Source organism: Panthera tigris, chromosome D2, assembly GCF_018350195.1.
Source record: "Panthera tigris isolate Pti1 chromosome D2, P.tigris_Pti1_mat1.1, whole genome shotgun sequence".
Classification (NCBI taxonomy): Eukaryota; Metazoa; Chordata; class Mammalia; order Carnivora; family Felidae; genus Panthera; species Panthera tigris.
This window is the reverse complement of record NC_056670.1, coordinates 6,391,196-6,419,105: the sequence shown is the minus strand read 5'-3', so window position 1 is coordinate 6,419,105 and position 27,910 is coordinate 6,391,196. Positions and strand designations below refer to the sequence as shown.

The 27,910-nt window shown below is 42.8% G+C and overlaps 1 protein-coding gene across 3 annotated transcripts in view; it reads left to right on the top strand.

Moving 5' to 3' along the window:
• Positions 1-27,361, top strand: part of ASAH2 (N-acylsphingosine amidohydrolase 2) — an 88,930-nt gene extending 61,569 nt beyond the window's left edge. The window contains exons 11-22 of one of the 3 annotated variants that reach the window (XM_042960804.1): positions 3,166-3,252; positions 5,445-5,549; positions 5,688-5,769; positions 7,807-7,922; positions 8,975-9,069; positions 10,235-10,274; positions 11,301-11,396; positions 14,468-14,563; positions 16,618-16,764; positions 21,716-21,775; positions 25,111-25,199; positions 27,149-27,361. In XM_042960804.1, coding sequence (XP_042816738.1) covers positions 3,166-3,252; positions 5,445-5,549; positions 5,688-5,769; positions 7,807-7,922; positions 8,975-9,069; positions 10,235-10,274; positions 11,301-11,396; positions 14,468-14,563; positions 16,618-16,764; positions 21,716-21,775; positions 25,111-25,199; positions 27,149-27,338 — 1,203 coding nt within the window. In that variant the 3' untranslated portion in view covers positions 27,339-27,361. Of the gene's footprint in view, positions 1-3,165; positions 3,253-5,404; positions 5,550-5,687; positions 5,770-7,806; positions 7,923-8,974; positions 9,070-10,234; positions 10,275-11,300; positions 11,397-14,467; positions 14,564-16,617; positions 16,765-21,715; positions 21,776-25,110; positions 25,200-27,148 lie in introns of all 3 variants that reach the window. The other 2 variants (XM_042960806.1, XM_042960805.1) reach the window with 2 other exon arrangements.
• The last annotated feature ends 549 nt before the right edge of the window (positions 27,362-27,910 follow it).

Here is a 27,910-nt window from a genome sequence, read left to right as displayed (position 1 = left end):
AATAAATAAATAAACATTAAAAATAAAAATAAAGTCACAAACAACAAATCTTGCTGTCAAAACTCACACAACATGGAAAACCTAGAGGGCAGTAAAAAGTGAGTTCCTCTTCATTCCCTTCCTTCTCCCCCCTCCAAGGAAGTTACCACTATCCCACCTCTTCCTGTATACTTGTCCACACATTCACGAACAAAATTTTACAACTTCTTTGTTGATTTTTTTAATAGGACTGGGATTCGAGTTTTCCACCTACTTTGTTGTCTTTAAAATTGTTTTAGGGCTGAACACAGGTCTGTGTGGCAAGTTTTAAAGACTTACTATTATTAGTATGGCCTTATTTAGGCCATACTGTCATTTATTTCATTGTTTCCCTGCCATGTTCATTTAGATTTTTTCTGCCTTGACGTGAGAAGCAGATTGTAGTTTCTGGGCTCTTGTTCTTTGTGTTTATAGAACATGTCACCTGTGATATGACTTTTATTAAACGTCATTTCTGGGCTATTTATTTTATTCCCATCAATTCTACCCAATGGGTAGTAGAGCGTAACAATTAGAGTTTTCTATTATATATTACCATTTTGGTATAGAAAGTCTTCCTTTATTATTATTCATTTGCAAAATGTTCACACATCATTCATTCTCATTCGATTTCAAGATTACTTGTTGGATTCCAACATTCAGAGAGGAAACGTTTAAATAAATTATGGTACCTGTTTGCAGTAGAATATTATGTACCAACAAACTGTACTGTGTTGGAATATTGAATGTGGGAAAAAGCTCACAGTACACAATGTTGATTTAGAAAATCAGTATTTAGGGGGCGCCTGGGTGGCTCAGTGGGTTAAGCATCCGACTTCGGCTCAGGTCACGATCTCACGGCTCGTGAGTCCAAGCCCTGCGTCGGACTCTGTGCTGACAGCTCGGAGCCTGGAGCCTGCTTCGGATGCTGTGTCTCCCTCTCTCTCTGCTCCTTCCCGTCTGGCACTCTGTTTTTCTGTCTGAAAAATAAATAAACATTAAAAAAATTAAAAAAGGAAGAAAATCAGGGTTTAATCTTGTATATTGATTATGATTGCAGTTTTGAAAATAAATGCATTGTAGTGAAAAGACAAAGTGAAACACACTGAATTGTTAACCCTGACTTTCTCTGTTTGGCATTACTATGGCATTACAGGGGGGGTTTATTCTGTTGATTTTGTTTATTGTTTTTATTCTATTTATACACTTTTGTAGTTTTTTCCTACAAGGAGAATACTTTTAATCAGTAAAAATTATCATAGAATCACACCCTCTCCCACGACAGAATTCTCTTTCTCTCCATTCCATTCCATCTGTTAGATTTGCTTCCCTCATGATTGCAAGATGGCAGTCAGTACTGAGGACAGTATATCCTTTTCTCCCCCCAAATATGGTAGGAGAGAGAGAAAACCCGTCTCTAACCATGGAATAAAAGTTCTTTTCCGTCTGATTGGGTCATGGGAGGTACATATCCATTCCTGGACCGAAACGGTTGCAGGGGAAATAGTGTGCTGACAGGCTCAGGCTGGGGTTCCTGACCAATCTTGGGGAGGGCCTAGGGAATTACCACAGTCGCTTTAGACTTACCTGGGCTGGGAATGGAACCGTTGACTGTGAAAGAAGCAATGCCTTTTTGAACAAAATCGTGATTCGCTTAAGAAACAGAAAGAGGGAAGTGGGCAAATGTTGCTGTATCTTTTGCTTTCGCGTAGCTTCTTTCAACAGATTTTTTTTTTTTAACTTCAGAAACTAGCTTTCATTAAAACAAAGATGTATACTTATTAACAATGCAAACGATGTTGAGAAGTTCGGGAAGCAAAACAGGTCAATGCGCAGCCTCTAACTCCACGATTAACCTGTTAAACCTTAAATGAACATCCTACTAGGCAGCCTTTTCGGCTTCCACGCTCCTACGTGTACGCACAGTTGTACGCAAATGAGGTCACGCTGGAAATGCTGTTCTATAGCTGCTTTCTTATTTCCCGCGAATATACTTTATGTTTTTTAGTTTATTTATTTATTTTGAGAGCAAGAAAGAGAGAGAGAGAGAAAGCAGAGGAGGGGCAGAGAGAAAGAGGGAGAGAGAGAATCCCAAGCAGGCTTCACGCTCAGCATGAAACCCAACACGGGGCTCGAACCCACAGCCCTGGGGTCATGACCTGAACCAAATTCAAGAGTCGGACGCTTAACCTGCTGAGCCTCCCTGGTGTCCCTCCAGTGAATACACTTTAAAACATCCTTTAAACGAATGGTACAGTTTTCAATTTTAAGTACCGTAAGTTAGTTCACCGATCCCCTCGTGATGAATATTTTCTTTCCTTCCCTCCTCTCTCCCTTCTTTTTTCCTCCCATCACATAAATGGACTATGTGTGTCATACATATTTTCACACGTATATGAGTTTCACCTTAGGACAAATTCTTGCGAGCGAATTTGCTGTTCAAGGGAAAGCACAGTTCCCATGGGGGTGACCATGAGTCCTGTCCCCAGCCACAGTGTGTGAGTGACCCTTTCCCCAAAGCCTCCCTGATGCCTGGTTTATCGAGCATTCAGTCTTTGCCAACAGAACAGGCGGAGTTTCTTTTTGTAGTTTAAATGTATATTTAATGATTCACAGGCTTGAATGTATTTTAATGTTGAAGAGAGATTTACATTTCTTTTTTGCAAATCACCTATTTTCATCTGTGTTCCACTGTGTATCCAGTAGGATTTTTTTTTTTTTGCTTTTTTCCTCCCAGATTTATTGAGATATAATTGAGAGATAACATTGTATCATTTTAAGGCATACACTGTGATAATTTTGATACACATATAGGATGCTTTTTACTGCAAATAAGAGAAAACCCAACTCCATAGGGATGAATCAGAAGGTTATTAAGGAGGTGTTCATCCGCATTTTCTTGAAATGCTTTTTAATTTTCAATTATAATATTTAAGTATCTGGTCAATGTCAACATTTTCTGGGGTCAGAAGGGAAGGATAGAGCCAGATTTATCTACTGATTTTTATTTTTTTCCAGTGGCTCACCTATGTGTTCCAATATAACGTTGACTGGGTTTCTGATTGGCTCAGACTCACTTGTGATTTTGCATTCCTTGAGATAATTGCTTCTTTCACTAAGAGCCCGTCTTGTCTCCCTGTGTTGCAGTCTAGCATGTGCATCGCTATGGGACCCGGACACGACATGTTCAACAGCACTCAGATTATCGGAGGGATCATATACCAGAGAGCAAAGGTCAGCCACGGGCTGGCCTCTTTCAAGTTCATTTAACCTTGTTCTTTCAAATCCACGGGCAGCGCGCCTTACAGAGACGGTAATGGTAAGAGACAGCAGGAGCCCGAGCTGCGCTGTGGAGTCTGGAAGCCTGCTGTTTCCAGGCCCGCGAGGAAGGCCGCTTCCAAAGGCACAAGACCCCCCCGCTCTCGGACTGCCCCTCTGACTTCCCCGAGGAAGTGCTTTTAAAACCAAGGAGGCAGGGAAACATTCTGTTGGGGCCAGAACACTTGCTTCCGACAACATGGTGACAGACAGTGTAAGGATTCCAGGTAACACGGTGTCAGACGTGACCAGATGGATCCGGACCCACCGGGCCACCTGGCCACCCTTCACTCCTTCAGCGTCAAGGCCAAGCAGAGCCATTCGCTCCTGCTCTGGAAATTCGATTCAGATGACTTCCTAGGCTCCAATACGGCATAGACTCTCCGTTTTACATTTCCTTCTCTTTCCTTTTTAAAACATTTTTTGATGAGGACAGAATCTGGTCTTCAGTGAGATTACAAGGAGTTGCTCTCTGCTTCTCCCTCTGCTAAACTTTGGCTTCCATTTTCCCCCAAATTTTGTGTCAGCTCCTATGGGGACAGACATCGGATTTTTTTTTTAAGTTTATTTGTTTATTTTGAGAGAGAGAGAGAGAGAGAAAGTGTGAGTGGGGAGGGGCAGAGACAGAGGGAGAGAATCCCAAGCAGGCTCTGAGCTGTCAGCACAGAGCCCGGCGTGGGGCTCGAGCCCACGGACTGTGAGACCATGACCTGAGCCGAAGTCGGATGCTTAATCGGCTGAGCCACCCAGGCACCCCAGATATCTGATTGGAAAGACAAAGGATGGGGGGCCTGGGTGTCTCAGTCAGCTAAGTGTCCGACTTTGGCTCAGGTCATGATCTCACAGTCCATGAGTTCGAGCCCCACGTCGGGCTCTGTGCTGACAGCTCAGAGCCTGGAGCCTGTTTTGGATTCTGTGTCTCCCTCTCTCTCTGCCCCTCCCCCACCTGTGCTCGCTCTCTCTCTCTCTCTCTCTCTCTCTCTCTCAAAAATAAATAAACATTAAAAAATACTAAAAAAGAAGAACAGAAAAGACAAAGGATGACTTCAGGCTGTGGTATCCCCCATAGTTAAATCTCTTCCTTTGCCTGGCTCGTTCCTACCTTTGCTGCGCGTGCGTGTGCACACGCACACGCACATGTGTGTTTAAGTAAATATTTTGCTCCAAGGGTTCTAAAATGTTTCAGGAGCCAGTAAGGAAGAGCTAAAGTACCTTTAAAGCCATTGGACAGCAGCCAGCCTAGTTGCTGCACTTCCTGCTTTATTACTGTGGCATCATCAGAGGATTGTTCTAAATGAACAGATTCTATTTAGGGGAGGCACCTGTGACACACTTCAGTGTTACTGTCCTGGGCCCGCGAGTCATAGGGGTTCATCTCACAGGCTGGAATCTCTTCTCAGCAAGGCACACCTTTGCTTTTCGTCAGAAAGGCGGGCAGCAGCTGGTGTTACCCACGACTCACCTGAGAGCCCCCACGTGGCTGTAGGAGCGAGGATGGGGACAGAGTGGGGACAGTTAGGTGTCAAACAAAGGGGGCATGTGCTGAGGCGGGACTGGCCTACCGTGTCTGGTGCAGATCAGTTTCCGAACGCGATGTCTCCCATTTCCCTGCAAGGTTAGAAGAAAGCGTCAATTCACCCTGAAGGGAAACAAAACAGAACAGAACATCAAAGCGTGGATGGTGGGTGGGGCAGACGACGTGGGTCGTGAAGTCTTTCCAGCTGTCCTTTGGTGGCAGGGAACTCAATCAGAGAATCCCTGCGGTTGAGCTCTCCTCCTGGCCAAATCAGTGATGGGCCCACCTACTCCTAATCTTAAATTTTCTTGACTGTCTTTCAAGAGAGATGGAGGCCTTTTGGTGCCATGGGCCATATCCCTAGACTTTCGTGTTTGTGGGGAGTAGACACAGGTCAATGGTCTCAGGGCCGCCATGAGTCTGGGAAGCGACTGGAGGTGGCAGAGGGACCCACGTGGGTAGTGGCCATTTCTAAGCAGCCAGCAAACCTTGGCTCAGAGATGCTTTTCCAAATTGGTGCTTACGGGGTAATATCCGTACTGTTCATTTTAGCTCTTCTGCTTTCGACAGCAAGCCTGTGTGGGTTTTCTAGGAACTGTATGCCTCGGCCTCCCAGGAGCTGACGGGACCACTGGCCGCGGCCCATCAGTGGGTGAATATGTCCAACGTCACCGTCTGGCTCAACTCCACCCACACAGTAAGTGTCCCTGAGCCACACTGATCATGCCACGAGGGGAGAGCTCTGGGCTGATCTCAGTACTTACGGAAGTTTGACTTCTGTTTCTTGTTCTGTTGACTTCTCATCTTTGTGTCTGTTTAAAAATCTTCCCTTTAGGCCCAAACCTGTAAACCTGCCCTGGGCTACAGTTTCGCGGCCGGCACAATAGACGGGTTCGGGAGCCTCAACTTCACGCAGGGTGAGGGGGCATGTCGTGACCTCTGTGGTTCCGGGCTCTGAAGCGTCAGGGCTCTGAAGGGCTTCGCTACAGCCAATACGTTTGTCATTTGTTACTGTTGCCTTTAAACACAGGGGCGGGCGTGCTTTCCAGGTGTGCACGTGACAGCCAGATTTCCCAGGGATGGGTCTCCTGGAATGCAGCTTCCACGGATTCACATAGAACGGGAGTCAGCTTTTCTTTGCATTTCAGAGTATGGATGGATGTTGTTGTTTTTTTTTTAATTTATTTTTTTAATTTTATTTTTTAAATTTACATCCAAATTAGTTAGCATCTAGTGCAACAATGATTTCAGGAGGAGATTCCTTAGTGCCCCTTCCCCATTTAGCCCATCCCCCCTTCCGCACCCCCTCCAGTAACCCTCTGTTTGTTCTCCATGTTTATGAGTCTCTTCTGTTTTGTCTCCCTCCCTGTTTTTGTTTTATTTTTGTTGCCCTTCCCTTATGTTCATCTGTTTTGTCTCTTAAAGTCCTCATAGGAGTGAAGTCATATGATGCTTGTCTTTCTCTGACTAATTTCACTTAGCCTAATACCCTCCAGTTCCATCCACGTAGTTGCAAATGGCAAGATTTCATTCTTTTTGATGCCGAGTAATACTCCATTGTATATATACACCACAATTTCTTTATCGTTTCATCCATCGATGGACATTTGGGCTCTTTCCGTACTTTGGCTATTGTTGATAGTGCTGCTGTAAACACGGAGGTGCGCGTGGAAAGTGCTTTCGTATTTTCTTTTGATTTCCTCCTTGACCGTTGTCAATTTATGATCATGTTGCTTCATTTCCACATAGTTGTGAGTTTCCCAAATTTTCTTCTGTAATTTATTCCTAATTTCATTACATTGCGGTTGTAAAACACACTTTGTATTACTTATACCTTTTGACGTTTGCTGGAGTTTGTTTCATGGCCAGCCTATAGTCTATCCTGGACAGTGCCTGTATGAACTTGCATAGAGTGTCTGTTATGTTCTTGCTGCGTGGACGGAGGTATCTGCGGGTACCTGTTAGGTCCACTTGGCTTCTAGTGCTGTTCACCTTTTCTATTGTTGGTCTTCTGACTCGTTGTCCCATCTATTACTGAAACTGGGATTCTTTTTTTTTTTTTAATGTTTATTTATTAGTTTGAGAGAGAGAGAGCGAGCGCAGGGGAGGGGCAGAGCGAGAAGGAGACACAGAACCCAAAGAAGGCTCCAGGCTCTGAGCTGTCAGCACAGAGCCCGATGCGGGGCTGGAACCCAGGAAGCATGAGATCATGACTTGAGCTGAGGTTGGATGCTTAACCAAATGAGCCATATTACTGAAAGTGGTGTTATTAAAGCTCCAGCTATTATTATTGATTGTCTCTTTCTCCCTCCATTTCTGTCAGTTTTGGCTCATGTGTTTTGGTGCTCTGTTAATAGGTCCATGTATGTTTATAAGTGTTATATTTTCCTAATGAAACATAGATTCTAAGTTCATAGGTTTCAGAGTTAATGTAACTTTTCCCCAGATTGTTGCTTTCATGTGTGATTTTTTTTTTTACTCTGTGTGTGTGTGTGGGGGGGGGGCACACACATGTGTGGATATTTAGGTGGGGAGTTAAGAGAGGCTCTTTCTTTGGACCACAAGCTAAACAATCAGTGCTTCAAGTTGGAGGTTGACGTTTTTAGTTTCTACAATGGGAAGAATGTGATTTAGTTCGTAAATCTACAGTTAATTATATCATTTTGTTTTTATTTGAAACATGAATGAGGAAGAGCAGTGGAAACAAATCCTTAAGGACCTTGAACAAAGTACATTCTTTTATCCTATTGGCCACACCAAGGATCTAATTAAATAATGACTCCTATTTTAGGAAGCACAGGAAATTTTGCCTCTTCTCTTATTCAATCTGTTTGGCACTCTTGGACAACAACCTTCATAACATCTTTGTAATAAAGTCACTGCTGTGCATTTGTCAAAGTGATGACATTTTTTTCAGAGCGTTAGAATCAAATTAGTGATAATATTCCTAACAGGGACAACAGTAGGGGATCCATTCTGGGACACTCTTCGGGATCAACTCCTGGGCAAGCCATCTGAAGAAATCAAAAGGTGTCATAAACCAAAGCCAATCCTTCTTCACACTGGAGAGGTAACGAATTTTGACTATGACGGTAAACTTAGCATATTGTTATTTTAAAACTTACGAATTGTCAGAGACAAATGATAGATCGTTACTGACATGGGAGTTCTTATTCAGATTTTACCACATCCAATTTTTAATATTAAAAATACGTGTATTAAGAATCACACTCTAAGGAATAAGAGGCATGATTATTAAATATTGTGACTTAGATTTTATGATAAATAACTGAAACGATTAAAACAGTGGAAAAGGAAAATTAGATCAACATCTACCTTATTCAGGATTCATTGATGTTGACTCCAGGAAAGGAGTTGAGACACAATTCTCTGCAGAGGAAAACATCTCAGGTCCCATAAAAAAGGACATGTCCATACCTCCATTTTCTCACAATTCAGGCAACATGTTTAACTAAAGCAATATTCTTTTAACACTGCTTTGGACCATGGATTTTCACATTCTGATCGTCAAAACTTCACGTTGGTGTTCATAATGTAAGTTGTTGATGTGGAAAAAATTTTAAATAGAGTTTTTTTCTTCCTCTAATATTCGATTAGAATTCTTCAGGAAGAAGAAAGAGAGGAAAGGAAGGGATAGAGGAAAAGCTTCCACACTAATCTGACTATGGAAAAGGATAGATTATCTTGGAGAAAACTTGGAAAGCAAGGCCAGGCTTGGTAACTGGACTCAAAAGGGAAATCATTAAGCTAAGCCGTTCCCATGGTGGTAGAATTACTTATACACCTTGCACAGTCCTCTTTGGCTTATCTATTACACATTGAGATTCTACCATGCCAGGTCCACCAAAAACTTCACGGATGAGAAAGCAAGTTCAGGTTAATGGGGCATTGGCATTGAGATCCATATGTTATGACCGGATAGAATATTGAATACTACCTCATTAATTAGAAAGAAAATCTATGGTAGGAGGATAAAGCACCAAAAACAGCTGGAAACATTTAAAATCCTTTAATAAAGGGAATTCTCTGAGCATCATCTGTCGCTTGCCCATATAGAGAGCAATATCCTTTCACACAGTTTTCATATTTGGGGTTTTTTAGCTGACAAAACCGCATCCATGGCACCCAGACATCGTTGATGTTCAGATGATCACCGTTGGGTCCTTGGCCATAATTGCCATCCCTGGGGAATTTACGTAAGTTTTCTTTGTTACTTTGTAGTTAAAAATGTAATTATTGGGTATGTGTTTCTGTTGCAGTCACTTCTTCTGGGGGGGGGGCGGGGAGATAATTCTGCGCTGGCTCCTTTGTATCTCACTGTATCATACTCTTTTTTCAGTTTTCCCCACTTGGGATCTTGCGGCAAATTCTGAAACCCTGACCCTCCTTTTATCCCCACGACCGACTCTTCTCTTCCTTCAGCTCTTTGTTCAGATCTCTAACAGAGATGCCAGTCCTGCTGACCCCAGCTCACACTGTCCTTACCGCCACCACCAAGTCCCCACAGCATCAGCAGCGGCCTCATCATTACAAGGACTGCCGTAATCGCCTTTTCATCCTTACTCTGCTTTCTGGTCCCCGTAGCCACCATTGCCATCCCATTTCTTTTATTTGCTTGTTGACCATCTCCCCCCCCGCCCCACCCCCCACCGCCCACCCTGGAAAGTGAGCTTCATGCCCTTGAATCCTTAGCCCTTAGAAAGGAGACTCTTGGGGCACCTGGGTGGCTCAGTCGGTTAAGCGGCCGACTTCGACTCAGGTCATGATCTCATGGTCCGTGAGTTCGAGCCCCGCATCGGGCTCTGGGCTGATGGCTCGGAGCCTGGAGCCTGCTTCCGATTCTGTGTCTCCCTCTCGCTCTGCCCCTCCCCCGTTCATGCTCTGTCTCTCTCTGTCTCAAAAAGAAATAAACGTTAAAAAAAAATTTAGAAGGGGGCCTCTTATGTGGCAGATGCTGTGTTTTGTTAAGGATTCAATGAAAGAAGGAAACGGTAAATTCTTTGTAGGCAGGAGCACGTACACTCTCAACTTGCCTCTGTTCTTGCTAACATCGAACACAGACAGTACATTTTTTTTGGGTCAACGAATGGAAAATGATCGTCGTCTTTGCCAGTGATATTCACGGAGGGCCTTTCCCTCCTCCAAGTCGTCTGTTTTCAGTTGAGGATTTGTTCTGAAGACAGGACAGCCAGGGGGAAAGAGGCTCAAGTTTAGCTCTGCCTCGTCACAGAGCTTGCACGTGCCTTACCACGTTGTGTTAAGAGCCAGGATCCCGCCTGTCTTTCGCCGCAAGTTTTTCTGTGGTCTTTGCATGCTTTTGGAGTCGGGAACCACTTAGATAACTCTGTTTTCTTGACTCAGGACCATGTCTGGACGAAGACTTCGGGAGGCCGTTCAAGCAGTGAGTTAAAAATGAAATAAAATATGTATACCTTTATATTTGGGGAAGAGAAAAGAATTCCCTAATCCTGCGATCTGATACCTTTTAAATTAATTGTTGCTAAGATGCCTAGAGTTTCACACACTTGAAAGTAATGCGTAGAGGGGTGCCTATGTGGCTCAGTCGGTTAAGCATCCGACTTTGGCTCAGGTCATGATCTTGTGGTCTGTGAGTTCAAGCCCCGTGTCAGGCTCTCTGCTGACAGTTCAGAGCCTGGATCCTGCTTCCCATTCTGTGTCTCCCTCTCTCTGTGCTCCTCCTCCACTCATGCTCTGTCTCTCTTGCTCTCAAAAAATAAATAAAACACAAACAATTAAAAATAAATAAAAAAGGAAGTAATGCGTGGAGGTGAATATGAAATATTAGTGGTATAAAAATAAGCTTAAAATGAGAAGGAAGCTATAATCCAGTTTAAATATTTTATTGATATATTTATCTGTTAATAATTTAAAAATTGATAATGGTTTTACAGATCAAATAGTAAATAACCTTACGTACCTTAATATCTTGAAGTTCTGTCTAAATAAAATCTAATCCATGTTAGGAATTCTGTATTTTATCTGCATTTATGATTTTCTTCCTATTCAGGAAGGTAGTGTAGATGGTTCTAAAATGACGTAATCATGCTTAGAGCCGGAAATAACCACTACGGTCAGCTAGTATCCTTCTATTATGCCTTTTAAGGAAACGGGCTTAGTGTCTGTATTTTAGTAATAAGAAGATTCTATATCTGCAAATTCAACCAACCAGTGAGATGTTCTTAGATCCACTGACTTGCCCACAGGTAGTGCAGTTATGGCTCTAACTTTTCCCCAAGGCCTCGTGGGTACTTGCACACGGCCGAACAGTTTTGATCATTAGGAACGAGGTTAAGAGAGTCACCTTACACGAGATTCACATCTACGATTGTATGTTAAGTATAACTGGGCCGATAGGATACAGTACAGCGAAGAGCAATTTTATCGGGCTCTACCTTTCCCCCACCAGGAATTTGCAACCTATGGGATGCAGAACATGACCGCCGTCATTTCAGGCCTGTGCAACGTGTATACACATTACATTACCACCTTTGAAGAATACCAGGTAAAGTAGAAAAGTTCTCGTCGCTTCAGTGAACTCTACCCTCATCAAGACTGTGGTGGCAAATGCAGGTTTCCTGTCTAGACTTCCTCAAAGGGGTTTTTGAGTGGTGATTTTGTTTTGGGACAGACGAGAGAATGATAAGCCAGAGGTCGTGTTGGGGAGGATTTGTATCTGGGAGTTTGCCCTTTCCAAGTTCAAGTCAGAATTCTGGCCTCACTGACCTCCACTTTTTCTGAAATGAGTTATTTTGTCGGGGGCTTTGGTAATGAGCATGGGTGCTGGCATGTCTCAGGAGTCCACGTGGAGGCATACGGTCTACTCCTTGACAAACGTCCAGTGACAGCAGCAGTGAGCTCTGTTGACTTTCCTGAAAGTCCCTGTCTTCTAGGAGATCCCGTTGACTAATGATTCCTAACCGGTACACTGGATGGGAATAATTTCTGTTTATCCAGTTTTGCATTCCTCTGTAACCGTTCACTTAGAATTTCCTTCCATTGTGAGTGTACGTTTCAAACAACGATAACACTAGCAGTACCTCTGACTTGGTCACCGATGGGGACCACGGACACGTTTTAGATCACCTAGAGTTATTGCAGATTTGGAAACATTTCACTCTCGTTGCTATTTTAAAATCACAGTAGTTTGGGGGCGCCTGGGTGGCTCCTTCGGTTGAGCCTCTGACTTCGGCTCAGGTCATGATCTCACAGCTCGTGGGTTCGAGCCCTGCGTCGGGCTCTGTGTTGATGGCTCGGAGCCTGGAGCCGGCTTCCGATTCTGTGTCTCCCTCTCTCTCCACCCCTCCCCTGCTCATGTTCTGTCTCAAAAAAAAAAAAAAATCAGAGAGGAATTTAAATGTTTTGTCTAACAGCCTTGAAAATTCAGAATAATAGATCTATAAACAGTAACGAATATAAAAATTCCATTTCTGCATTATGAGTAGGAAGGGAGAGAAGAATATGTGAGAAATAAGAAAAAGAAGTTCACTGGAGGAGACACAGAAGCCATATCAATGTATCATTTTTGAGGAGGAAGGAAGAAAGGGAGGGAGAGCGGGTTGGGGTGGGGTGGGAAACCCCAGGGAGAGAAAGGCCCAGAAACAGACAGGAACAGGTATACCAAGAGATGAGGAAAGCATGATTTGAGATAGATAACAAGGAGAGCAGCAGAGAGTTCAAGAAAGATGGGGAGGGGCGCCTGGGTGGCTCAGTCGGTTGAGCCTCCAACTTTGGCTCAGGTCATGATCTCACAGCTTGTGAGTTCAAGCCCAGCGTTGGGCTCTGTGCTGACAGCCTGGAGCCGGCTTTGGATTCTGTCTCTCCCTCTCTCTCTGCCCCTCCCCCAATCACGCTGTGTCTCTGTCTCTCTCAAAAAATAAAAACAAACATTAAAAAAAATTAAAAATAAAATAAAATCACAGTAGTTATTAGACCTTATTACTCAGTCAAGAAACACAAACATTACTCGTTATTCAATGAAGAAGAACAAACATTATGCTATCACAAAAGTGGTCCATGAATGTTTGATTCATGTATTTCAGTCTAATTGGTTTTCTTTGTCAACCATGTATTTTATTGTATGCATTTAGAAAACATTTACTCTGAGAGGGGTCCATAGGTCTCAACAGACTGCCAAAGGAGTCCAAAGGCACAAATAGGGTTAGGAACCCCTACTGGCTTCTCTTAGGGACACGCTCCTACAAGGACTAATATTAATTAATTTATTCACTAGTTCATTCCACAGATATGTGTTGTGACAGATACTGTACTAGCCACTATCTGAGCATAACAATAAGTAACAATCTGCCCCTACCCTCACGATTACTAGGATTTATGGTCTAGTGAAAGACAGAAAAGCAGGCAATCACACTTCTGTAAAAGGGATGCAACAGGGTGATATGAAAACAGAGAGGAAGTGCATTAGTCTATATTGGGCATTTGAGGAATGGAGACTGGCAGATTTTCTGGAAGATGTAACATCTGTGTGAGTTCTTGAGAATGAGTAAGGACTAGTTAGGCAAATAAAATTTAGGGAGGGAGCCGGTATTGGGGAAGCTATGCATGCAAAGGTCCGGGGGGCACTGAGTTGGTACATTTGTGGGGCCATAGTTCGTGGAGGATAGTGAGACAGGGACTAGTTGATGGAGAGGCATGGGTTAATGCAGCATCTTCTATGCTGTGCCCCAGAAAGAAGGCTTTAGAAAACTGAAGTAGAATTAATTGCAAGGGAGGAGTGTTCTGATCAAATTTGTGATCCAGAAAGGTCACTAGGATGGCAGTGTAGAAAGATCAATTGGAAGATTAAGTGTGGAGGCAGAGAACTGGTTGGGAAGCGGTGGTTATGATCCGGGTGAGAGCCAAGGGTTTGGCCACAGTAAAATCAGGAGACCCAGAGGAAAATGAAAGAGTTCAAGAGATGCCAGGTAATGGGAGCTTGGGGATTTACAGGATATAGGATGAGGGAGAGAGAGGAGTCTCTAAGATGTTGGGGGGGGGGGTGGCATTCACTGAGCTGAAGAATGTCGCAGGGAGAGGGGGTGCATTTGGAGTGATGGGATCCACTTAAGATTTGATAAGTCTGTGGAAAAACCGAAGGCTTGCAGCTCAGCTAAAGGAGAGTAGATGTATCTGGTTCTAGTTTGTAGCTCCATGATGGTTGAATGTCCTTCTCGGGTCAGTATCCTCACTACCCATTTTCTCCAGGAGTTCCTGAGATTCTCATTCTCCCTCATTTTTTTCTCCTGCTATGCTCCTCGAGGGCAAACATTTATATTACAAGTGCTTAACATAGACTTAAGCTCAGGAGCCGTTCCCCTCTTTCAGAGTAGATGGGCTGGTCGTCCAAATACCGGAAGCCGAGAGAAGCCACTGCCTTTAACAAGTAGTTGGTGGGAGCCATTTACTTTAGCCGGTATATGGAAATGTCCACCCTCCGTTGTCATGATTAAATCTTGAATGAGGCCAGTTTGAATTATGTGAGATGTCCAGTATCACCCTTCACCAAAGACGTGGGAGCTCTGTAAATGGGTCAAGGCATGTAGAACGGTGTATGATTCAGCCCTGCCTCTCCTGCAGGCTCAGCGATACGAGGCAGCTTCTACAATTTATGGACCACATACCCTGTCTGCTTATATCCAGCTCTTCAGGGCCCTTGCTAAGGCCATTGCTACGGTAACCAAAACTCATATGTGTGTGTGCATGTGTGTGTGTGTGTGTGTGTCTGTGTGTGTGTGTCTCAGGGGTGGGGAGATGCGGAGGAAAGCCAAAGAAAACCTTAGCTGCAAATGTTCAGTTTTTTCAAAACCTTCATATTTAAAGAGTTTGTAGTTATGAGGTACCTCTAAGAAATGAAACCAATAGTGAATTCAGATTCAGTTAATACACTTTGGTGGTGACAGCTTTGCTCATATGTATTATCTCATGGTATGCTCATGATCGTCATGTGAATATGGCGGTATCATTTCCCCCCCCTCCCACTTTTCAGATAAGCAAATTGGTTTGGAGATGATAGCTCACCGGGCTTACACTAACTGTAGCTGGGAGTTGAACCAGTGTTCTCGAATCCCGGTGATGATCCTGCCAATGACGTCATGAGTTGAGTGGGTCATTCCTTCTGAGATGCCCATTTTCCATATTGTAGCATCTCTGAAATCGGGGTGCACCTTCCAATCAGAGGAATCTTATGGTTAAAATTAGTAGCATGTTTTTACTTTCTTGGTGGTTCAAAAACAATAGTTGCTATAATCAATAGAGGTTTAGATGCAATGAAATACAGCAGGTACCTTGGAATGTGCATTCGCACGCATCTACCTAGAGTAAGTACATCTAAACAAGTTTCCTTGAAAGAACTCCACTTATGGACATCTTCTTCTGGGATGCAGTTATTAATGAAACTAACTCTGGTGTCAGAAGATTACTCAACAAGCAGGATAAAGGGCATAAAATAATAAACAGATCTTTATATAATACCCCATAAACCCCAGTGAAGGCTGAGAAAGAATTGGGGCATAGCACAGACTATAAAGCCTTTTCAAAGGAAGAGCTTGGTCATATCAAGTTGAAACAATGAAATACCTGTTTCTGTGGGTCCAAAAGTTGGATATTGGCAATCCCATTTGCTTCCTCTAATCGCCGACTGTGTGAAGTTTCAGTAGGAGGTATTTACGTAGGGTCTATTTTAATTACCCCGTTATTGTATTATCATAACACTCCTTCAGCTTCAGCTCTGGTGCTTTTTTTTCAAAGTAGAACTGCTTTGATTTTCATCATAAAGGCTGTAACTAGTTATAGAATATTCAGATGATACAGCAAAGTAGGAACCCATAACCCACCCTGAGAGATGGCCTCTGTTTTCAGAGTTGTAACTTTCATTTACAACTATACGTCTACTGTTCCTCCCATAGAAATAGAATCTCCAAGTTTTATAGTGATACTTAGGAAGAAAGTGTGGTTCATTTTGTAGACATTTGTGTCACAGTCGATGTTATGCATCTGTATCTAAGATTAGCTATGCGATCTTGAAAAAGAATACTGAGTATCTCCAAGCTGATTTTCCCACTTGCAAAATGGGAATGCCAACCGATATTATGGCCATTGAAAAAGATTAAATATATAAAGTGAGGATTAGAGTACATTATGAAGGACTACTTAAAATTTGAGATCAGCGTTGCGATGGCACTATTAAAGGTGACAAATGTGGAAAACATAGGTTAAACCAGTCACGATATATGCTGATCTTAACTTTTAAATTAAAAGAGTGTTGATTTTTTTTTTTTAATGAGCACAGAGAAGGGCTAGGGAAAAAAAGAAAATTTGGTACTGACTCTGGATAAGAGAGGTACAACACTTTTTAAAAGTAAAAGAGCTTATCGTGTGTGTCCGGCCCTATCCAAAGTCACACAATTAAGGAATGGCAGTCCCAGGATCTAACCCTGAGTAGTGCTTACACTCAGATAGCTGAACTATACTGCCTTGGGCAGGGGGGCGGGGTGAAAGTGTTGCCTATGACCCAAATTTTCCTCTGGCGACCAAAGTTTACATTCTGGATGTCTAGACTCACGTCTTAGCAAGGTTCCCCCACATCTTGTTAAAGCTGTTAGCTCTCAGAGTGAGGATGTGTGTGTGGGCATTTCCTTTAATGAAGTCATTTCTGGGAGGTGGGAGCCTGGCGAAAGGGGCTTTGACTCTACATTGTGTGCTCCTTAAGCAAATGCTCTCTGTTCTAGGACGCGGTAGCCAACCTGAGCAGAGGTCCAGAGCCTCCATATTTCAAACAACTGATAGCCTCATTAATTCCCAATATTGTGGATAGAGCACCACTAGGCAGAAATTTTGGGGATGTTCTGCAGCCCGCAAAACCTACATACAGAGTGGTAAGGCTCACCAGGAGATCCAGAAGCCTGCGTCTGGGGATGGGGGAAAGATACTGTCTAATGTCACCAACTGCCTCTAATCATGATGCAGACCAGCTGTTAGCAATGATTTTGAAAATTGTTCTTAACTCTGCAGGGCCTCTGCAAACATCAGAATGGGGAAATATTTATTTTTCAGGTGGCCATCATGTAAAATCAAATTTCTAAAATCCAAATTATTCTTTTCTTAATTTTTTCTTTTCCATTTTCTTAAATGAATGAAGAAAATTCATTTTCTTAATGGATGGTCATGGAACCATTTGTTGCAGCTAAGAAAAGTCTCTAAAGTCAAGGACAGGAAGAGCTTGTAGAAGTGAAGCAGGACTATTTTACACTGATTTTACATTGATCTTGTATCCTGCAACTTTGCTAAATCATTTATCTGTTCCAGTAGATTTTGGGTGGGGGATGTGGATTCCTTACACATTTCTACATATGTATCATGTCATCTGTGAATAAAAACAGGCTTCCTTATTCTTTTTTGGATTTCTTTTCTGGATGCCTTTAATTTTTTTTCCTTATTGCACTGGCTGGAATCTCCAATACGATGTTGAATAGAAGTTGTAAGACTGGGCATCCTTGTCTTGTTTCTAATTTTAGGAGGAAGAGTAGTCATTAAGTATGATGTTTTCTTTATGATTTTTGTAGATGCCTTTTATCAACTTGAGAAAGTTCCCTTGTAGGCCAATTTTTTTCTCTTTTCTTTTCTTTTCTTTCTTCCTTTCTTTCTTTGTTTCTCTCTCTCTCTCCCTCCCTCCCTCCCTCCCTCCCTCCCGCTAAGAATAGAGGTTGGATTTGTTTCAAATGCTTTTCTATGTCTTCTGAAGTGACCATGAGGGATTTTGTCTCTTATCCTATTCATATAGTGTATCACATTTGTTGATTTTCAGATATTAAATAAATACCCTTTAGTAATGGTGTATAATCCTTTCTATATGCTGTTTCATTTGGTTAGTTAATATTTTGCTGAAGTTTTATACTCACGTCCATGAGGACTTTTGCTGTCTTTTCACATGTTGTCTTAGTTGCCTTTTGTGTTAGGGAAACACTAGTCTCAAAGAATGAGTTAGCAAGGGTTTCCTCCTGCATTTTCTAAAAGTGCATAGAACATATTGGTATTATTTCTTCTTTAAATATTCTATCAGATTTTTCAGCAGAGCCACATGGACCTTGGCTTCTCTTTATGGCAAAATTTTTATTTACTAATTAAATTTCCTTACTCCTTATAAGCCTAACCAGATTTTCTATTTTTTCTTGAGTCAATTATGTATCTTTCTCAGCATTTAATTTGTCTTGAGGAATCTGTATCTTCCTAAAAGTTTGGATCTTCCTAGGAATTTGCCCGTTTCATGTAAGTTGTCTACTTTGTTGAGATAAAATTCATAATAGGTTCTCACAATCCTTTTAATTTCTGTAGGGCCAACAACAATGTCCTTTCTTTCTTCCTGATTTTGATAATTTCTGTCTTCAAAGCACTAGCTTTTACCTTCATTGATTTTATCTTTTTTTTTTTTTTCTGTTTCTATTTCACAGATTTTTGCTCTGGTGTTCTGTATTCTTCCTTCTGATGGCTTTGATTTTATTTTGCTCTTCTCATTTTTTAAGGTTGGAAGCTCTTCTTATGTTTGAGTGTACCTTTTTTTTTTTTTCTAATTCCTCTGTTGATTTTTAAAAATGATAGATATTTTTAATTATTTTTCTAGCCATTTTCGAGACTCAAGAAGTCTCTCCTCTCCACACTCTACACTCGGTAGTTGTGACAGCAGGCGTATAGAGGTTCTCCCCACGCCAAGCAATTCTTTAGTCCTCTGCAGACACCCCATTGGTGTCCTACAATTGAATTCACTTCTGACACTGTCTGCTGGGGGTTGGCACACACTCCACAGGTTGAGGGCTCAGTCCCACAGACAGGACCCCCCAGCCCCTCACGCTTCAGATACCAACGGCGAATCTAAGTTGTCGCATCTGCTTCTGACCCATTGGCTATGAACTGGAGATCCCCATGAGCCCCATCTCGGGTTAAGTAACTTACTAGAACAGGCTTAGAGAACTCAGGAAAACAGTTTACTTGCTAGGTTATACACAGATACTTGCTAGGTTATACACAGACTCAGGAACAGCCTGAGGGAGACGCAGAGAGGGCAAGGGGTAGGGGAGGGAATGTCAAGCTTCCATGACCTCTCCAGGAAGGGCCCCCTACCAGCTTCTCCAAGCATTCGCCAACCTAGAAGCTCTGGTGAACCCTAGACTTGAGGGACTTTTATGCTGATTAAATCATCAGCTGTTGATGATGAACCCAACTCCCAGCCCCTTTCCAGTCCCTGGAGATCAGGGCGTAGGACTTGATCCTTTCAACCGTCTAATCACCTGGTTGATTACCTGGCACCAGCCCTCACCTTGAGGCTATTGGAAAACCCACACCAAAGGCCATGTCACTAAGGTGCAATCAGACCCATCCTTCGGGGATTCTAAGGCTGGAAATGTGCCAGGAAATGGGGGCAGGAAGGGAGGCTTAACTGACTGAGCCCCCCGCCAGGTGCCCCTAGAATATTTTGAATTGAGCCCACGTATTTACCCTTCGGGTGCTGCTTACTGTTTCTGAGGAATTTGAGTTATTGTTACCATCTAGCATCATTTCCTTTCAGCATGAGGAACTTCCACTGGTATTTCTCCAAGGGCAGGTCTGTAACAACACAATCTCTGAGGCTTCATTGATCTGGAAGGGCTGTATTTTCCCTTTATCTCTGAAGAACATTTCACTGTGTTCTTGGTTGCCAAATGTTTTTCTTTCATCACTTTGAATGTGTCACACGGTTGCCCTGTTCTTTGCTCTCTAATGAGAAGTCAATTGCTAATCCTGGGGTGTGCCTGTAAGTAATGCGTTGTATTTCCCTTAACTGCTTTCAAGATTTTCTTTTCTTTTCTTTTTTTGTCTCTGACTGCCACCTGTGTGCTACAATGTATCTAAGTGTGAAACACTTTGGGATTATCCTACTTGGGATGTGTTGAGTTCCTTGGCTCCTCAAGGTAACGTTTATCAAGTTTGGGAAGATTTCATCCATTATTTCTTCAAAAAGAGTTTTGTTTGTTTCTCTCTTTCCTCTAATTCGGGGTCTTCTGTTTTGTGAATGTCAGTATACCTGAGGGCCCATGTGTTTTTGGTTTTTTTTGAGGCTTTATCAATTTTTCTTCACTTTTCTCTGTCCATTCTTCTGATAAAATAATTTGTAATTGATAAATGCTAGTTCACTTATCCTCTCTTCTGTCATCTCGTATTTGCTATTAAGCCCTTACTGAAGAATTTCTCACATCAGTTGTGATTTTTGGTTCCAAACATCTGATTGGATGCTTAATCCATTTTTAAAGTTACTTCTCCTAGGGCGCCTGGGTGGCTCAGTTGGTTGAGCATCTGACTCTTGATTTCAGCTCAGGTCGTGATCGCATGGTTCATGAGTTTAAACCCCACACAGGGCTCTGTGCTGATAGCGTGGAGCCTACTTGGGATTCTCTCTCTCTCTCGCTCTCTGCCCCTCCCCCCCCATTCTCTCTCTCTCAAAATAAACAAGTAAACATTTTTTAATTAAAAGAAATAAATAAAATTACTTTTCTTCACTGAGGTTCTCTAGGTCATTATCATCATAAGAATTTCTTCAGTTCTTTACACATAATTTCTATTAGTTCACAGAACATCCTTATAACAGCTGCTTTGAAGTTTGCGTCTGGTTTAACGACAATGTCTGGGGGCACAGAAAGTCAGTTTTGATTGCTGCTTTTTCCTCTTAATATGAGCCATATTTTCATATACGCACATCTCATCATTTTTTGTTGTTGAATCCTGGATGTGTTTTGCTATATTGTAGCAATTCTGGATTCTTGCCTCACCTCTTCACCCCCGGCCTTGTTGTTTTTGTTTGTTTGTTTGCTCATCGAAAACTTGACTAAGTTAGTGAGCTCTGTCTCTCTTAAGTGTGGCTCTCAAGGTGTTGCCCCCGTAGTTACCTCACTCAGTGTTCAGCCCACTATTGATCAGAGTTTGTGCTTGGATGCTTCAGGGAGTAAGAATTTCAGTCCCTGCGGACACAGTCTTTTCTTGGCTTCAGGTGGTTGTCTTACAGAGTTGTGAGGAACTTCCCACACCTCTCCAGAGTTCTCTCTCTCTGTGGCTCTCCTCTGTCTGGTGCCCTCTTCTGTCTGTCACTCTACCTCGTCAACGCAAGACTTCCTGGCCTTCGTGGACCCCACAAGGCTGCCTTACTTTGCCTGAGCTCTGCCTCTTTGTGCTGTGAATGGCACGCTCTGAAGGCGTTAAGTTGATCACTGTGTCTGTTTTCCATCACTCTAGGATCACTCTTTCCATTGCTTGTTTTCCTTGCCCTGCAACCATTGTATAATACACACCTGTCCAGCTCTTCTGGTTGTTTCCAGTGCGGGGGATGGGGCGGGGGGGGGGGGAAGGGGGAGACGCACACCCTGTCATTCTGCCTCGTATCTCGTTCATGCCAGTGTAAGCACAAGTCACTCGTGGGAAGTTTTGATCACTCTTATGTAAGTCAGTCCGTTTCCTATATGTGTGTTGGAGGGAAGTGTGAGAAAATAGCAAAGGCTGAAGAAGCAGCTTTAATGCACTGTCGCTGACATGAGCCATAGCTCTCTGTTTTCATCTACATCTGAATATACTAAAGGCAAATTCACTGGCGAAAAATTGTAGAGCAATTTACTGGCCCCAAATTCCTGTGTCCACTCTTGCAAGGGCATGTTCTCTGATAGTCTGAGAAGATAGCTCACTTGGTTAAATAGAATAAAATCTGTACAGGTGCCCAGCATCCTAGAACATTTCATAAATCATGGCCTAAATCTGAGCCCAGCAAAGAATGCTTTTATTAAAACTCATAAAATGAGTTTTTATTTTCAGGGAGAAGTTGCCGAAGTGATATTTGTAGGCGCTAACCCAAAGAATTCAGCAGAAAACCAGGTAAGCATCAACGATTCTTTTTATAGATTTCAACCCACTTTTCAGTCTTTGTTTGAAAATCCTTCTAGAGGTTAACAACATAATGACAAAATATTCCTACTTGATTTTCATCTTATTTTTTTAAATTTTTTAAATGTGTATTTATTTTTGAGAGAGGAACAGAGAGAAAGAGAGAGAGAGAGACAGGCAGAGAGAGAGGGAGACACAGAGGCTCTGAGCTGTCAGCACAGAGCCCCATGCAGGGCTCAAACCCACAAACCATGAGACCGTGACCAGAGCCGAAGTCCGATGCTTAACTGACTGAGTCACCCAGGTGCCCCTCATCTTATTTTTTTTAAGTGTGGGAAATTTTTCAGTAGGAACAGTAATGTAGAATTAAGTCTGGGAAAAAAAGCACATGGGAAACATTTAACTGGCTCTGCTTAGGCTCACATGTTGCACAATACAGAAAGAACTGCACTGTCTCTTGAGAAGCTATAAATTTGAGTACAATCCCATTTATGTATTCCAACTTAGAAACCCGACTAAATTTGGAAAAATAAAGCGCCAAGGATGAAGTGTATCTTTGGTTCCTTCCTACCCCTGTTTTGGCCCCTCTCCTCCAGGATCCTGGCCTCTGGTCCTACCTGTACTGTCGTGGAGGGGGTGCCCTCCTGGGTTGGAGCCCTTTATCTTGCATTTGCCATTTCCCTACTCTTTACTACTGGCGCTAATTGGATATTTATTTCTTTACCTCGAAAAATGACACAAGAAATACATGTTCAATGTAAAAATAGGCAATATAGAAGGTTTTTAAAGCAGAATAGGAGGGGTGCCTGGGTGGCTCATTGAGTTAAGCGTCCGACTTCGGCTCAGGTCGTGATCTCACGGTTTGTGGGTTCGAGCCCAACATCAGGCTCTGTGCTGACCGCTCGGAGCCTGGAGCCTGCTTTGAATTTTGTGTGTCCGTCTCTCTCTGCCCCACCCCTGCTCGTGTTCTGTCTCTGTCTCAAAAATAACATAAAAACATTAAAAAAAAATAGAGTTCGAAAGTACCTGTCTTTCCATAAACGTTTTTAGAGGTAATAATTGTTCATAGTTTGTTACATATCAGTTCATACTTTACTGTTTTTATATCCACATAGAAGACACATGACAAAGTGCACATATGTAATATGGCTATTAATAAAATGAATTCATTTTACTCCTCTGTAACTCCTTTAGAATGTTCTTATAACTACCCAAGCAACAGCTAGATACGTTCTGGTTGTAAAAATTCAAACAACAAAGAAAGCTGTAGAAGAAAAGGAGTAAGTATACAAAAATGATTTCGAGGTCAGACTTTTTTTTATTGTGGTCGAGGGTACATTTATTCTGTCCATGAGCCATTCTTCCCAGGGACCATTGTTACTTACAACCCCAAACGCCTTTTCTCCAAATCCGCCTTCCATTTCCGTTCATTGAAATCTCATAATTGCTGTGATAATAATTGTGGCAAGAGGACATTGGCAAATACGCCATTAGGGAAAAATGTTCTCCTGCTTGGAAAGTCAACACGCACCTGTTTGCAATAATTTCTCTAGGCAGTCAAACTCTGTCATAATATTTGCATGTTTATAGCATTGTTTTCGGGAGATCTCAAAGTGTGGTAGCAAAACTGCAGGATTAATTGTCATTTGATATCCTTGGGGCGGAGAAAGACTAATCGTCACTATTGCCATGGAGAAGCAGGAGAACAAAATGCTTAGAGCACTGTAATGAGAAAATAATTAATTCCTTAAAAAATTTTTTTGGTAATGTTTATTTATTTTTGAGAGAGAGAGACAGAGCACAAGCAAGGGAGGGACAGAGAGAGAGGGAGACACAGAATCTGAAGCAGCCTCCAGGCTCTGAGCTGTCAGCACAGAGTCTGACACGGGGCTCGAACCCCCAGACCATGAGATCACGACCTGAGCCAAAGTCGAATGCTTAACTGACTGAGCCACCCAGGCTCCCCTAGAATTAATTTCTACGAAGGCACTGGGACTCAGCACACGACAGTTTCCACTCCCCTCTTTTGTTGGTAATCGGGACCTCCTCACCTCTGCTTATTCTTTACAGGCGCTACGTGAAGTGCTCTGTGTACGTTGTCACCTCGGTCTAATTCAATCCTTACTTCTGTGCATTGGGTTACATTTTATTATCCCCATGTTACAGACGAAGAAACTGAGGCCTAGAGAAAGATCCAGTAACTTGTATGAAGCAGTTGTGTGTCAGGAGTTGTGTGTCAGGAGTTGTGTGTTGGGAGGTGGGAAATGGTAGTCACATAGTTCACATAGTCAGTGGCCTACCCTCGTTCTCTGGTCCCCACTCTAGACCTGTGCGCCAGGGATCACCCTATCTCCTACTCCATCAACAGCCTCCCCGATGTCACTCTGCCCTAAATGGCCGGAAGCCATTCTCTTTACAAGTGACCATCATAGTGAAAACTTCTTCATTGAATATAACCCATCAGCTGAGTAATATTTTAGATAATCCCATGGCCCAGTTGTAAATAAGTGATCCATTCACCAGAGTGTTATTTGAACATCTACACGTGACAGGTGTAAAGGACTGTAACGGATAAAAATGAATTAGACACAGGTCCTGCCCTTAAGGGCCACAATCTAAAGATTTTTGAGGAAAATTAGAGATTATGGCCTCTGTATCTTTTAATTTGTTATATCAAATCTGCACTGTATTTGAAGCTGAATTGTTGGTCTGAAATGAATTATTATCGCAATTTTCCAATGGGGGAATGAAACCTGCTCGTGATGTGCTTTCTAGGAATCCATTATGACAAAATATAGGGATTGCTTTCAGCATCTAAGACGGGGAAGGTTTATGCATCATTTTCAATTCTTTTCACTTGGGAGACATATTTACTAATAATTCATTTACCCAGAGATGGAAAGATGAAGAAACATTCCCATTTTCCCTCCTACGTCTTGAAATGACAAGAGAAAGTCTTGGAATATAGATCAATAAACATGTCTTGAAAAGGCTTGACTTAGGCCTTTTTTAGAATCTCGAGTTTTATTCCGTCTCTTCTCTGCCCTGGTTTGCAAAATCTGCTATCAGCTCTAGAATTATGCTCCATTCACTTTTCTTAAAAAAAAAAAAAGAAAGTCATGGTGTGTAATAGCATGGGTAAAGTGACATTCTGAAGACATCGCACGGAATGTAGAGAGAGATGCACCTGAGAATATGGACGAAATTCTAATACGTTTTCACACAAGGTATTGGCAGCTCAGCCTACAGACCACAAGGACGTACTTACAGGCAGGCACCTTTTATGACCGTGCGGGGTCTCATCAAATGTGTCAATTGCGTTTCAGACCCATCAGACCTTCCTCACTGTCGAGAAATACGAGGCCACATCAGCAACGTGGCGGATAGTACATAACGACGCCTCCTGGGAGACACGGTGAGCTCGCCTGTTGGACATTTTGTCTTTCAAGCCATGGGAACAGTCGGTCAGTGAAGCGGGGAAGACAAATGGGAACACGGGCTCAAGGCCGGAAATTACTGCTATCAAATTCCCATGGAGCCTTCTGGCCATATTTAGTGGATTTATTCGACTCCATTTGGATTCTCTTTCCCTGCAGAACAGTGGGACATGTGCTACTGTCAGGAGAGGTGCTAATGAGGTTGTGGCCTCCATTTTTGTAAACATCTGTTAATTTTGTTCTTTTCCACGGCCACGGACATTACCCCTGAAGGCTGGCTAGCCTCAGCCATTCTTGCAAATGGGTCGCGAGGCACACGGGCCTCTGTAGGGCCTGACAGTTCCTTCTGGGAAAATAACAAGAGTCTATGGGCAAAATGATTACATGTTTATACGTGGCCAATGATTCTTCATTGGAATTACTAACACACGAGAAGCTTGAGTGTTTATCTTTTCCTGACTCCAGTGAGAAAGAATTTGCTTCTGGAGTTTCCTCGGAGAGGCGTATCTCTGTGTTTTCGTTACCAAATCCCTGAGCCGAATAAATATTTTGAAGATTTGCAAGTGGCATCTGAGATAAGAAAATGTTTTTGTTCCCGAGCGCATCCATTTCACACCGCAGGACAGTGGCAGGGGAGTGGGCAAAAATTTTGGCAACTTGTACCTGACTCACATCACCCTAGATTAGGTCATTAGTTGCGTGTTGGTTTCCTTCACGTGGTTAACTGAAAATAGAGATGGGACCGTGCTGGGGCCCCTGTGATAGCCAGACATAAATCTGGGCCTCAATTTTCCTCGGATGTTTAGGAATCTCGGGCACAGATCATTTTTAAACAAATAATAAATACATATTTAGGGTTAAGATAAGATTATACAGACGATAAAAAAGCATGATTTGTTTTCAAAAGCCCCAAATCGGAACAGCAGTGAACACTGAGGATATGTATAGGCTTGCTTCTGCCTTGTTCAGCAGCAGCTGGAATGTCACCTCTGTCATGAGAGCACAGGGCCCGTCGCTGAAACACGCAGAATGTTGAGAATACTCTCTCCACCCAGGGAACTTACTGTCTACACAGTTGGGGTTATCAGTCAGTCACCCACTCTATCTCACTTACCTGCAAGAGTATCTCACCCGCTTGAGGTGGTCTACAAGGGCTCGTGTGAGCTGACTCCGTCTGTTTTTGTGACCTCAGCCCCTGTGTCACACTTCGCTGCCCCTTCCTTCTGCTCTTCTGCTGCACCACGTTTTTTCCTGCTCGGAACGCTTCGCACCCTCTGTTCCTTCTACCTAGAATGTCTTTCCTCTGGGCACGTGTGGGTTCAGCTTAAATAACATCTCCGTAGAGATACCGCTGCCATACTTGTTTCGTTTCACCCACCACTTTTAAAAATCATTTCTCGGTTTACCCGTTCACTGCCTTTCTTCCCCCCTTGCCCTGGTAGAACACAAGCTCCATGGAACTTGGAGCCATGTCTGTCTTGCTTATGGCCATATCCTCGTGCCTCTAGAAAAGAGTCTGGCGCATGCACTCGTGAAGTAGATATTTTTAACAAATGAATCTGGCTGGGAGAGGAAGTGTCAGTTGAAGCAGAGGACAGCAAGGGCAGAAACAGTGCCACAGCCATTCTCAAACAGGAGACATCCGTGTTCTGAGTATTGAGTGAGGCTTTTTGGGGATGGATAAGGTTTGGGTTGTTATAAAGGTAGAACAGGTAAGACAATTTCTACAAATGGCTATTAACTAAAGGTTCCCTTCTAGAAAGTATTTGTCCCTGTTTTGTTCATTGCTGCACTCCCAGTATCTAGGAGAATGCCTGGCTTACGGTCGGTACTCCCTGAATGTTCGTATAATGACCAGTCCTACCTTTGTCGAATCACACCTTTTTAAGAGTAAAACTTGGTTTGTTTGTTTGTTTCCTACCAACAGTTTCTATTGGCACAAGGGATTGCTGGGTCACAGCAATGCAACGATACAATGGCATATTCCGGGTACTGCCCAGCCTGGAATCTACAGAATGAGATACTTCGGACACCATCGGAAACAGGACTTTCTCAAGCCGGCCGTCATACTTCCATTTGAAAGCACTTCCTCCGCCTTTGAAGTTGTAACTAGTTAATGAAAAGTTGACGAATAATTTAACGCGTGGCTGTCCTCCCTAATTTATAAAAATGATTTCACACGAATGTAAACAATTAGGATGACTTCTATAATTGTCCCTGTTTGAGGACAGATAGTTTCCTGTGAATGGGACAGAGGTGTGTGTGTGTGTGTGTGAGTGTGTGTGTGTGTGTGACTGGTGGTCTAGAGCCTAACACATGATTTTCCTCGGGGCCTTGCAACTGTTTGAAGGGACAGTTCCCCTCGATAATAAAACCTCTGAAAAGTTAGTAAGAGTGGCTGAAGATGTGTGAACAGTGGTTCAAGTATTTATTTATAGAATTATTGAGTGTTAGGCTGGGAAAGTTTAAACAGCTCATGTAGTTGGAGTCTTCATTTTGCAGATGGGAATGATGAAGTTTCATGGATTTAAGATTCACAAAGGCTACAGGACCTCTCCCCCCATCACACTTTAAAAAAAATAGTATGTAAACATCGACCATAAATGTATAAGTCCAATTAGAGGCAATTGGTGTGGAAATGAGCATGTCAGCTTTTCTCTATTTAGCATAGCCTCTCAAAGCGATTACC